This window comes from Topomyia yanbarensis, chromosome 3 (genome assembly GCF_030247195.1).
Source record: "Topomyia yanbarensis strain Yona2022 chromosome 3, ASM3024719v1, whole genome shotgun sequence".
Classification (NCBI taxonomy): domain Eukaryota; kingdom Metazoa; phylum Arthropoda; class Insecta; order Diptera; family Culicidae; genus Topomyia; species Topomyia yanbarensis.
This window is the reverse complement of record NC_080672.1, coordinates 289,791,897-289,805,854: the sequence shown is the minus strand read 5'-3', so window position 1 is coordinate 289,805,854 and position 13,958 is coordinate 289,791,897. Positions and strand designations below refer to the sequence as shown.

Here is a 13,958-nt window from a genome sequence, read left to right as displayed (position 1 = left end):
ATTCAAATAGTGCCAGGGGTAAATTATTGCGGGCGTAGGAACTGAACGATCGCGTAGGATCCGAGCGTTTGCACCACATTAACATTCGATCGCGTGTGCGTATGTGTGTCGCGTGTGCTAGCGTGTACGGAGCTTCGCGTATATAAATTCTATTTCATAACCTTGTGCCTTTCGCATATTCGCCTGTGTTCTTGGATGATCGCGCGCGGATAGATACTTAATTTTCGGTGTAGGTTTCAGATGCTAGAAGAAAGTGAGATATTCCATATCACTAAAGTTTCCGGTCACGTCGTCAAGGAACGTGTTGTCCAGTGAACATGAGCTTTATTTTATGATTGGTTTAACTGCATGTAAGTTGCTAGGACGTACGCTAATGATTTCCGGACGTAACCGATTCATGATCGCGCGAACACGGACGTTTGTAGGTTCGCGTTTGAAACTTCGTAAGTACTAAAACGTTCACTTTATTACCGGGGCGTTATCAAGTTTGCGGGAACGCAAACGCAGGTGTGCGTTGTTGATCGCGAAGGGCTTAAGCGTTCGTATGCATGTGAACGTTTTTGTCGCGTGTGCATGTGACTTCGAGTGTATAAATTCGATTTTGTAACCGTGTGGCCATTCACATATTCGTGTGCGTTATTGGATGGTCACGCTAACCGTTATTCTGATATTTAGTTTTCGGTGTACGGTTCACATTCTAACAGAAAGTGAGTTGCCCCATATCACAAGAGGTCCCGGTCATGTCGCCATGAAACGTGTTGTCTAGTGAATATGAGCGTCATTTTTGTGATCAGTCCAACTGAAGGCATGAGTCTAGGCTGCTAGGACTGAGGGTAGGAGCTTTCGAACGTGACCGATTCATGATCGCGCGAGTAATGGTTTAATGCTTGAGACCGCGTTTAAAAGTCTATAGGTGCTACAACGTTCACTTAATTACCGGGGTGTTTTAATGTTAGCGAAATCGCGAGCGTAAGTATGTGTTGATGATTGCAACTGCATTGAAGAAAAATGTATTGTGGTGTACTTGAACGGATCAGTTTCCCAATAAAAAAAATTCTCCTGCAAAAAATATGTTAACCAAAAAATTGAGTTTTGCAGTGTTCAAAATTTTAAACAAAAATTCATGGCAAAGAATCAAATTTTTTTGGATGAAAAAGGAACCGTTCAAGTACATGAGAATGTAAATAGAAACAATTAAAAAAAAAATTATGAACATCGGATGAATAATTTTTGCGATATCACGTTCAACGCAACGGTACTTTTCAAACAACTTTATATTTGCGTTTAAAGTTTTGTGTTGGACACAGATATTTTCAAAAGTATGTACTTTCAGAATATTCAAAAAAAAAAAATTCGATTTTTTGAGTTCCAACTTTATATTAAAAGAAAAATTGAAACCTTTGAAGGAACTTTTTTTGTGTTTATTAATCATCACTTTTATTGGCCCTTAAGGTTCAACTGCGAAAGTATCAAAGAGCAGCCATCTTTTTAAAACAAAAAAAGCGTTTTTTACGCTGCCATTTACACAATCTTCATAAAAGTTAATCAATAGGTTGATTTACATGATAACTGGGTGTGCGAAAAACTGCTTTTTTCGTTTTCAAACATGGCCGCTTTTCTAGGCTTTTTCAGTTGAATCTTAAAGCCGAGATTGTCTTTTGAGAACAATGCACCCGAAAACTAGGTTGCATTGAGGATTTTAATGTGACCCAGGAAATAAAATTCTGTTTAAGAAAGGTTATTTTACCGTTGAGTCATGAAATCCAAAATAAAAAGTTCATTATTCAACTTTTGGCTTTTCGATCCATATTTTACCGCACCGTTTATTTTGCGCGTCAGTGCTTCACCGTTACTTCCGCCGCCATACGGTGCGTTGGTGAAAGTGTATGTTAAGGTATGTATTAAATACCTTATCCTCACATCTTGTCGTCGGACACGCGCGCTCTCCAAGGAACGAACCAGTAAGAAATAATAATGTTTGGACTATCCGTGGAAGGCTGTTTGCTCGCGTCGGAATTTCATTGCCCACGCATCACCCGCCACGAGGCATGCCGCTCGATATACGGCACTCACTCTCAATTTCTTCGGATATTCGAAAGACACTGGAAAATTGTTATCGTGAAAAAACGTAAACGTATTTTAATTTTTAGTACCATGATTTTATTTAAGTAATTAAATTTGGTAGTTTTCCAAACATTGAGGCAACAAGTGCCTACGATTAAGTTTACAAGAATTTTTTGTAATAATCTGTTTTAATCAATTATATTTTTTGTAACCTAAATAAATAATTATGCAAAATATTTTTATAACCTCAACGTAATCCACATAATTCAATATCTATCGATTTTTTCCGTGGACCGCGCAAAAGAAATTGCACGCGACATGCACTCAATGCTGCCGCCACAAGCAGCCAGGTGAGTGAGACTATGCCAATCGGCTACCACGCTCAGAAGACACACAGAGTGAGAGGGCCCAACCAAAATAAGAGATCGTTTCCTTCCAGCACTGGTTGACGGCTACTATCAGCTGCAGTGGTGCAGTGTATCAAGTGATCTTCGGATGAGGAAAAGTCTTTCAGTACCAGTTCGGTGGTTGAGTGGGTTGGAGTTTTCGCTTTGCGAAGAGCAACTGGAACTAACAATCGAACCAATATCGAACGCAAACAAACAACCGCGATCGTTACGACATATTCGCGAATGGTGCGGTATTGAGCAATGGAACGGAAGTGATCGTTCGATGATATCTGACCAACTGAAAAGGAACATAAGTGATCGCCAAGGACGGTGCAGTTTTGGTTACCGTGCCATTGCAAACAGCTGTAAGTAAGGTGATTTATATAAGAAACGAATATAAACTCTGAAAGGTTTAGTAAACAAATGAGCATGTCCCATACCATCATTTACACCGGTTTTATTCTCAAACAACTTTTAAACTAGCTCTGGTGATATGCAGTGCTTACAATCAATGTATATCAAATGGTAAACAAACCGTTAGGCGCACAGTGAATAAGTAAAGTTCAATATTACATGAAGAATGGATGTGTTTTTCAAATGGACCAGTGAACCAGTAGGTCGTGTAACTTATCATCCTTACACCAGTTTAGTACAAAAAACATAAACGAATAAAAATATGTCATTTTGTTCATCATACAATATTTATGAAGCTTTTGATCAAAGAATGATCCAGTATTCGTGTTATATCCGACAATGAAATGCGAAAGTTCAGGAGAGAGCGAAAAAAGAGAGTGTTGCCTTTGATGGTGACTTTTTTTGTTTGATTAGGACAAATGCGAATTTTGACAAACAACTTGCAGAATTCGTTAGTGTTTATTTTTACTGCCAAAAAGGGTCTTTAGTTTGAAATGATCAAATATTTTTTATTCATTACTCCACAGTAAATGAAAAACTTTCTAGTACTGATTAAGTATGATTTTTTGGAGATGATGACTTATCTTGTTAGTTAGCATGTCCGAAAAGGAAATAAGTTCTGAACTATTTTACAGATGGTGAAGGCTCACTTTTGAGAAACATTGGACCATTCACATATCATGCAGATCATTAAATAGATGAAATGGGTGCGAAAAATTTTATGCTTGTCCAGATAAAGGTATGGCGTAACTCGTTTCTAATGGAATAGGGGCAAACCCGATCAGAAACACATAACAGAAATGATTCAAAGCTATTTCTCGCATTGTTACTTGTTATAATTTTCTGATATTTTAAGTACTAACGATACCATATTTATAACATCGTTTACTACTAAAATTGCTTTCTTTTATAAAAGTGTTATTGCATCCGGATCGGGAAACGTTTTTTTAAAAAAATAACATTTTTCTTGTACATTATATAAATGTCTTTTCATGTAGAAATCATCTAACTTTTCCTTAGAGGAGGTTCGTTTCAAAATTTCGCCCAGAATATAGTTTGAGAAGTTAAGTTACCCTCGAGTGGATATTGAGATAACAAAGCGACAACACCCCCGAAGCGATATTGTTATTCAAATACGGCTTAAACTATAGCTCTTTACCACACTGGGTTAGGAACATTAGCATATCCTTGAGTTCAGCTCTCTGTACATAGGTTAATCTATGTGTGGAGAATCAAAAATCCGGATACGTAATTGCATTATTGCAGTTGGATATTAAATGATATGAAGATCAGTAATCGGTTTCACAAAGATCACACGAATAATACTCAGCACGCTGAATAGTAGCCAAGTGATAATTGAGTTTGCAATGTCCAGTCAGAGCCGTGACTAGAATACTGCAATTGTGCTTGGAAAAATGTAACAAGTTCTTTGACATTTTCGGACTTACACCCGGCAGAAATGTCTTTGCTTAAACGCAAGTTTGCAAGCTACGCCAATGGCTGGCATGTGCGGATGCCGCCCAAGAGCGAATCTCTTGCTTTATCCACCTTATCGAAAGTGGTAAAACATGTCGGTACATCGATTGTACGCCACACAGAGTTGCAAAAATTTCTTCTTGTCGCGCCATCCAGTCAGACAATCATTCCTCGCGAGGAGGTATTCTCACATTGAAAGTTTTAAAGGGAAAACTACGTGTGAGTGTAAGGTCACTGGGAGCAAGTGAATACTCATCCCAAGTAACCATTTAGGACCACAGTCTTGTGTGGCTAGTTGCATGATCTAACAGGTTATTTTCCCAAAGCCCCGTAACTTTAAGACGGAATGCACAAGAAATTGTTTCTTGTTTCGGAAACACATAGAAGTTATAAGTTCAAGAGTGCCTCTAGAACAGCAGTAGGTGTTGTCAAGAACGCACCAGTCATCGTCATCAAGACCATCCCGTGAGCATGGTTTAACTTTAATTGGAATGTAATAACTTCTCCCTTCTGCCACCAAACAAAGCACTCGTATGCCAGTATTGGTCTAACAATTGTTGTATATCAACTGAATGTACTTGGATTTGAGTCCTCAAGATTTGCCGAACGTTCATCAACCTTGGCCGAAGGCTATTCTAGTTTTCTTGATTCTGAAATCGATGTGAGTTGTCCAATTAGATTTGGGTTAAGAATTACCCCAACGTACTTAACTTGGTCTGCGACAGCAATTTCAGAGTCAAAGAACTGCAACGGACGAGCTCCGGTTGTGAGCCTTCGTTGTGTGAAAAGCACCATTGATGTTTTATTTGGATTAACTGATAGTCCAACACGGAGACAAAATTGCTCAACAACACATAAGGCTTGTTGCATCATATTAAAAAGCGTGTTAATGCAAATACCGATTATCATTATACCATTATACCATCACCACCTTGAGGACATCCGCAGACGCTCAGTTTCCTTATCTCTATTTGTCTTAGAGATGAGCAAAGATGTCGGTTGCTGAGCATTGCGTGTATCCAATACGTGATATATGAGAGTACTCGATGACCTCGTGCTGCTTCCAAAATGGATTCGAACAACACGTTGTCAAAAACACCATCAATATCGAGAAAAAACTACTAAACTTGATTGCTTTTGTGGAAAAAACTGTTTCAATGTTATAGATGTAGACAACATTGTGGAACAGAGTGGTAATAGACTTCCTCCACTGATATGCTTGAAGTGTTCATATCCACTTCGAAGTAGAACTGGAATGCTCTCATCTAAATACCCTTGAATCAGAACTACCAGACAAGAACCCAAGGTAAGTCGTCACTGATGGCTTCGAACAGCCTGGAAAGTGTGTGCCAAAAAGACAATTGAATACTACATCTTCGTCAGTATTCACCATTAGCAGTTCTAATCAAACTTACATGAAAGTCTTTCAATTTCGAAAGTAACTTATTTAATATACTAGTCTCGTTGAGATTTGATATATTTGTGCAGAGGCTTTTCCACCCATTTCGTTCAGAGCAGCGAAGAGCATTTCTATATGTCTTCGGTATTCCACTAAGTGGTTCCCCGATAGACAAGCATAACTCGAAGCAAACAAGCTTCTAGGTATGTTGTTACTATGAGTGAGTTTGTTTAACCATGACCTCATCCAAGCCACTTGAAGATCCGATCGTCGTATGATTTTTATGAAACCTAGTCGCCAAGCCCTCATCGTAGAGGTCCCAGTTCATAGAATTTGGATTACGATATGTCACGATATCCAGCGAGACGTTTAAATGATCAAAGACGATGTACTTATGATCAGATAACGACAGTACGGGCTCGTTTGGTATGAGCCAGTTTGCCTACTCATTCGTAATACCGTCAGAGCAGCAAGTTACATCTAACACCTCTTCTTTGTCATCTCGTGCAAATGTTGGGCGATTTCCTATATTGTGCATGTACAGAGTTGTACTACTTAAGTATTCCACCAATTCGGTGCCTCTCAAATTGATATCTGAGCTGCCCCAAAAATATGTGGTGGGCATTTATATCACTACCGAATATGAGGGGACACCCATTTATGCCACAGTATGATACAACCCTTTTGAAATCACCACAAGGGGATGGTTCATTGAGCGGCAAATATGCCGAACAATAAACGTATTTCTTGTTGATTTTATCAAGGTTCATATTGATCGTTAATGCACAAATATTGCGAGTCGTAAGGTTGGATAAAATACATGCACCAATAGCAATATTCGCAAGGGGCAATTCACGTGAATTTGTCTTGCCATTTTTCTCGAAAACTACGAAGACAGGGTTAAGTAGCCTTCCAACATTAATGGTTCCTTTACTGAAATACGATTCTTAAACCAAAGCTCTGGAAGTTTTTCCTTCCAAGACAATGCTAGATAGATGCATAGTTGCTGTACGTTTATGCTGAAGATTAATTTGTGCTACTCTAACCATACTCCATTACAGCACTACACAGCAGCACTTGTTGTATGGCAATCTGAAGATACCAAACCCGGTCTAAATTAGTCTCTGATATTAGGGATATGACCATCATTTGAATCCTACGATTTGCGAAGAAACAAACGTCCATTATGTCAGATGCACATCTTCATGCCATGCGATAATTGAGTTTACAGTGGCCGGTTGAAGCCCAGACAGCTCACAACAGTGTTGTTTCAAAAAGTGTAAGAGGTTTTTCGAAATCCTTTGGCACGGTTTACTCTAAAAAACTTTTGTTTGACGTCAAGCTTGTAGATTGCGCCAATAGTTGCAGTACTCGGTTGATACCCAGGACCGGATCTTTCCCTTTATCCAACTTGTTAAAATTGGTAAGGCAAGCTTAGGACCAACAAACTCAAGCTCTGCATCTGTTCTGGCCAATTCGTGTTCTTCTATATGAATCACTAGCATAGACCGTGATTCATTCGAACTACGGTCCTTGATTGCAGCCTGACTGTCGGAGCAAAAGCTTTTAAATTTGCCGGACAAGTCCTGTTGTACCCCGCTTATAATCAAGAAGATTTTTACGCAGTATCTACTTAGCGAATGAGACTGTTCCAATCTCATTTCACGACAGTAGACATCAGCATCAGTACGTCCCTCCATCAGAGAGCCGCCTGTGTAACAGATCACTCGCCTTTGTTGTTTTCTCTCCAGACAACCACTTCTCTCGAGAGTGGAATCTTCACATGAAAGAGCAAACAAAATGTTCATCTCGTGTAACCATTTGTGACCACAATCGTGTATGACTGACTACAAGATAAACCTGGTTACTGTTCCAAAGACCAGTAACCTGCAGTCTGCATGCACATTAATAGTGCTTCTTGTTTAAGGTGTATGTGTAATGGTTTGATATTTAGAAATGACTCAAGCGCAGCAGTCGAAGTTGTCGTGAAAGCACCAGTCAACGCTATGAGCACCATTTTTTGCAGATGGTTTAGCTTCGACTAGACGTCACCACCTCTCCTCTCTGCCACCACACTAGGCATCCATATGAGGGACCGTTCATATACCACGTGGACAAAAAACTTTCGGTTTTGACTCCTTCCTCCCCCTCCGTGGACAAGCGTGGACAATTGATGTACCTCTACCCCCTTCACCCTCCATGGAGTTTAAAAATAAATCAGGTAATTTCATAAGGATGGGTTTTCAGAAAATTTTGCAATGTGTTAGACTACTATGATGCAGAAGGACTGATAATCGTTCAAACTTCAACTACAGAATGTCATTCACTATTTTAGTCTTTTGTGAAATTTTCATCATAATAACACAAAATTGAAGTAACCTATAGATTCTTAAATTCGCTCGTAATTTCAACCACGAGCTTTCAAATCCAAAATTAGTGGAATTGGATCAAGTTAGAGATGATTGATTCAAATAATTCACACAGAATTTATTCTGGAATTTTGTTTCGTACCATTTCCTCTGATTTGTTTTGGTAATAGTTGCCATCGATGTCTTCAATTTTCACACTTGCCAACACACTCAAGTACTATGCTATTATAAGCACTTTGACAATTTAAAAATTTTGAAAAATTTGAAAATAAGCGCTCACACCAATGACGATATCTTTTAAGTGAAAAAAATAAAATGAAAGATCCACGTGGACATATTCCATACCCCCATCCCCCTCCTCATGGACAAACGTGAGCTTTCTCGTGACCCCTCCCCACCCCTAAATTGTCCACGTGTAATATGGATGGCCCCTGACAGTATTGGACGTACAGTTGTCATGTAAATTCAATAGATGTATTTGGGTTTGAGACCCCAGGTCTTTCCAAAAGTTCGTATGACTGCCCAACGGCCATGCGCTAATTACTGGAAAATATTTTTGAAATGTGGTTACCAGTTTTTCCAAAAAAGGTTTCAATTTGTAGATTTAGGTTTACGATATATTACCACATTAAAAGTGACATCCAGCTATAGCGAAACTCTTTCAGAGCAAAGCGTTATGTCTAACGCCTTTGTAGTGAACCCATTGGCATTAAAGACTAATAAAAAATAATATAATTGAAAATATTATTGAATATTATTTAACATAAATAAGCTTATTTAACAATTAAATTATTATTTAACGGTGTCATGTGAAAAGGCATTCATTAGAAACACTAAGGAAAATAACAATAACAAGTATCAGGGTAGTTACTTCAAAATTTGCATTAAAAAAAATTAATTAAATTTCTTTTTGTGGGCATGTAACTAAAAACTATATTAGCAATTTATTGACAGTGAAAATGTTATATGTGTATATCACAAGAAATGATATTATTTGATTAACGTGTACAGTGTACTACGCTGAATCTATTTGCGTGTATTTGTCATACATGAAATATTTCTGAAGGGAAGAAAAAGAGCAGGGGAAACGCAGTATAAAACGCAAAGTCCTAGCCGGAAGTCGGGTAGCTTGGTAAAGGAGGGATATTGCATCATTCAATGAACGATTTTCGTTTGCCATGGATCAAAAAGTTTTCAGTCAATAAGCGTACAAACGTGATGCCACCACAATTTTAAGCATTTTTGAACCAAGGAAATGTGGCCCCCATCTCCGGATATCAACCTTCTCGACTTTGCAATGTGGATATTGTTGAGAGAGTCATCAACGCTAAAACGAACGTATTAAGGATGCAATTGAAAGAGCATGGAACAATATTTAAAAAAAACCGTTCGAGTGAGCTGTTCCAGTATCCTTATAAAACTATCGCAAATAATTAAGTCAAAAAACCCCCATTTCGAATAAATTTAAAATAAATAAATCTGAAGTATGCAAGAAATATTTCGTCAAAGTGCCCGATTATTTTTTTATGAATTAAAGAAAACATTAAAAAATCTGTAAGAAGCCGTTTTATGTAGCCATCTTGTAGATTGTTGTCATGAAGGAACCAGGGTCACTGGTTCCATCGAGAAAACAATCTAATTTCTATGATTTTCAAGACTTGATCAAGACGAAGTATCCTGTTAGTCAACGAGCGAGTTTGAGGCGATTTTCGAGTTGTTAGTTTGTTATGACAACAAGTTGTGTTACAACTCGGGTCTCGTTAGTTGTTAAAATAACAGAAAATATAACAGAAATTCTTCTAGTATATATCAAAAATGTGACAACCTGTGATAGGCTTCTATCTTCTATATACTATCTGAAGCGAAAAAATCACAGATAAAGATTCTAACCCAGTTTACCATATTCACAGATTTTTCTGTAATGTCACAGATTTTTTTCATAATTTTTGATCAGATTCTTTTTCACAGATGACAGATTTTTGGCATTTTGATGAAAATTTCACAGATTTTTGGAATTACTGTGATTTTTCACAGGTTTTTTGGAAATTTATCACAGATTTCCACAGATTTTTTTTCCATTTTTAATCAACACAGATGGTAAAAAGATTTTTTTGACCAAAAAACAGATTTCAATGTGGCATCCCTTCTAACGAGTTCAGGTCGGGCTTGAGTCCGAAAATTATAAAACCCGACCATGTCCAGTGCCCACATATATTATTCCATTGACGACATGGTTTAATGGTTTTCCCGATGAATCCCATTTTAATATTGCCAAGAAATTCAGAACACTTCATTTATGAAAACCGGTTTTATTCCTAATGTATTCCTTAACTGTAAACTTAATCATAATAAATCATTTCTTGAAAAATCTGGTAATTCCACGTCACATTGGTCATATAGACAAACACTTGACGAATTGGACAAACCATGTTCGAACTACACTAATCTGTCGAGTAAAATGATTGTAGATATAAATGTTTTTATTTGTTCGCTGTTGTTGACGGCCCTCCTCTATACTCCTGAAACAATGTTCTGATATATTTGGATGCTTTGCTTAGTCTATTATAAATTATTCAAATTGAGTCAAGGTATTAAATATCAATTCCGAATTATTTAAATGCGATTTTATTGAATAGCGATTTAAAAAGGGGTTCCAAGATGCCAATTCAACAATACATTTAGTCATGATCAATGGATCACCATGTCAAACTCCATAGGTGTAAAAGGAAAACTACGTCCTTTAAGACAGTTATAACTGTATTGTTCTTATCCCTTACAAAAGATACTTGAGAGCAATAACCAGCCGAATTTTGTTAACATTACAAGATGACCCAAACATTTACCGAATAACAGTAGGGTTGGGAGTACCGGTTTTACCGTTACCGAAAACCGGTAAAACCGTCCACATATCCTATACCGAAATACCGGTTTTATAAAGGGCGAACACGAAATTATTGCGACACATTCAACAGGGCATAACTTTTTTACCATTGGGTAAAAATCAACCAAATTTTGCACACTTTCTCATTGATGTGTATTGTTTACTTGCTGTCAAACTCGAAGTCGTGTTTTTCGATTCAACGAAAATGGAGGTGAACCAACGCGAGTCGAAAGAACAAATTCTTTCCAAACATCTGGAATTTCCTGACCTGTCGCACCGGCAGTTGGGAAAAATGTTGAACATTCACCATTCAACCGTCTCCAGAGTGTTGAAGCGGTTCCAGGAGCGGTTGACGTTGGACCACGGCAAAGGAGCTGGAAGAAAACCGAGACCGGAGAACAAAAAGACGGAGGGAAAGGTGAAGCGGATGATTAAAGCAAATCCCAACGTCTCAAGCCGTGATTTGGCTAAAAAGATCGGCATGTCGCAGAGCTACGTCCAAAATGCAAAGAAGATAGCTGGACTACATACATACAAGGTACAGAACTTCCCAAACCGCGATGAGCGGCAACAATCGATGGCTAAAACTCGGGCACGGAAGCTCTACGAGAAGATGCTAACAAAATATGGCTGCTGTGTGATGGACAACGAAACGTATATAAAAGCCGATTTTAAGCAAATTCCGGGGTTGGAGTTTTTCACCGGCAAGAGCAACTTCTATGTGGACGACAAATTTAAGAAGAAGAAAATGTCGAAATTCGCCTCCAAATATCTCATTTGGCAGGCCATCTGCTCTTGCGGACTGAGGAGTGAGCCTTTCGTGACAAAGGGCACAGTAAATGGCGAGATCTACAAATCTGAGTGCCTCGAGAAGCGCCTTTTGCCGTTCTTGCAGCAGCACGACGAAGCTCCGCTATTTTGGCCAGATTTGGCATCATGCCACTATTCTAAAAGTGTCCTGGAGTGGTATGAGGCCAATTCTGTCCATTTTGTTCCAAAGGACATGAATCCGCCAAACTGTCCGGAGCTGTGCCCGGTGGAGCAGTACTGGGCAATGATGAAGCGGGAACTTCGGAAGAGCAAGAAGACAGTCAAAAACGAGAAGGACATGTTAAGAAAATGGAAAAAAATGAGAAACTGGTACCGGATGACACTGTAAAGACTTTGATGGAGGGCATCAAGCGAAAATGCGTTCAATTTTACACTCAAGGCTCCATCGATTAACTTTTTTTTTTATTTTTGAAGTAAATATATGTATTAAACTGCCCTAAAATTTTGGTTTGATTTTAAACATTATAAGAAAATTGGCATGACATTTCGTGTTCGCCCTTTAAGAATGAAAAACCGGTATTTTCGGTAAATTGGTAGGAAGGACTATTTAACAAAAGGGTTTTATTGTTGCACAGCTTTGAAACGCTTTAAAAAGCTTTTCACTTGCTAGTGTTTTAAAATTATGTGCCATGAACAGTAAGTTTGCCTGTTTTAGGACTTTTTAATAATGATATAAGCAGGGAAATAGTGCTTATGTAAGCAGCGATAACAACCCGAAAAAATCCCACATGACAAATAAAACTTATCAAAATATGGAGGAACAAAAAAATCTGCAAGACAAAATCAATCAACTCCATATTCCCATACTCCATTTTGTATTCAATTTATTCACACTACTGGCAAATCTATAACGCATAGACCTATCATAGAACTCTGACAACAGATTCTGCAGTTTTTATCAGCAATACTGCCTCAGGGTACGTTGAAATGAAATTAAAAGAAGATTGTTACAAAGCACTGGTTTTCAAGACAAGGCGAAATTTATGCTCAAGCGGTTTCAAAAATTGAGTATGAGTGTTCGAATGACACTTTTGGATACCAGTGACAAATTTAACCTTGATCAAACAGTCCTATAGCGTTTTCGTTTTCGATAGGCTGAAACCCGTTCCAATTTGGTGTTATGTTTTTTGGGTAACCAGAAAACAATAACTTCAGGTCTGATTTTCTATGCATTTGTTTTTAAAATCTCGGAACGCTTACTGCATTTAGCTAACCAATGTGCTTTTTGGACTAATAAGCGACGACACTTTGCATACTACGATACACAAAAACCAGATGCTGAATCACATCCCATTTTTATTTTGATTATAGAGGTTTTAATCTTAGGGTCATATGGCTCTCTTTTTAAGTTAGAAAAATTTCTAACCCTTTTTGCGGAATTGAGAATCGAACCCAGGTGAGCTGCGCATAAGGCAATCGATTTACGAACTACGCTATTCCCGCCCCTTAATGTGAACTTTAAAAAAGATCACAATACCATAAGAGTAATAAAATCAACATTCATAAAGCTTATTGGAATACTGTAAGAGCCAATCATGTTCTCTGTTAAATGATCAAATGCCCAATCGGCCTTGTACGTTGAGCGATTATTTTGTTAACACAGTTTTTTTAAATACCGGTTTTACCGGTTTTTTCGTTTTCAATACCGAAAATACCGGTTTTTTTAAATCCTCCGGTTTTCCCAACCTTAAATAACAGCTACAGAAAAAATGCATACTACATACACGAATTACTCATCCCCATCAAGAGCTTGCGCGTTAACCTCGGTCAGATGATTTAACTTACCGCTACTATTCCACCGCTCTCACTTTCAACAGCAAATTCCAATGTTGTGTTAATCATAATTATATATTCCTGTAACTACTAGAAAAGTGTGCATCACCATTCAACCGATCGATCGCCGATATCAGCATGACCTAAGAATCGTGCGGAAACGTGAAGCGAGATAATAATTGAAGAAATTGAACTTGGCGAGACTCGTGTGTTGCAAATTCAAACAAATATGATACGGATGTGGTGGAATAAAAAATGCGGCCATAATTTGCTCCAAGCTTCATTTCACTTTCGGTGACCTTCATTTGAATGCTGAGCTTATGTTTTTCACTCTTTGTTTTCGAGCACATTGTCTTCCGAGA

The 13,958-nt window shown here is 38.1% G+C and overlaps 1 protein-coding gene across 1 annotated transcript in view; it reads left to right on the top strand.

The window, feature by feature from the left end:
- The window catches only part of LOC131691323 (uncharacterized), a 68,360-nt gene that overhangs the window by 43,770 nt on the left and 10,632 nt on the right, over positions 1–13,958 (top strand). Inside the window, exon 2 of the mRNA XM_058977615.1 lies at positions 2,504–2,818. Within this exon, the coding sequence (XP_058833598.1) occupies positions 2,560–2,818 (259 nt within the window). The 5' untranslated portion in view covers positions 2,504–2,559. The remainder of the gene's footprint in view (positions 1–2,503; positions 2,819–13,958) is intronic.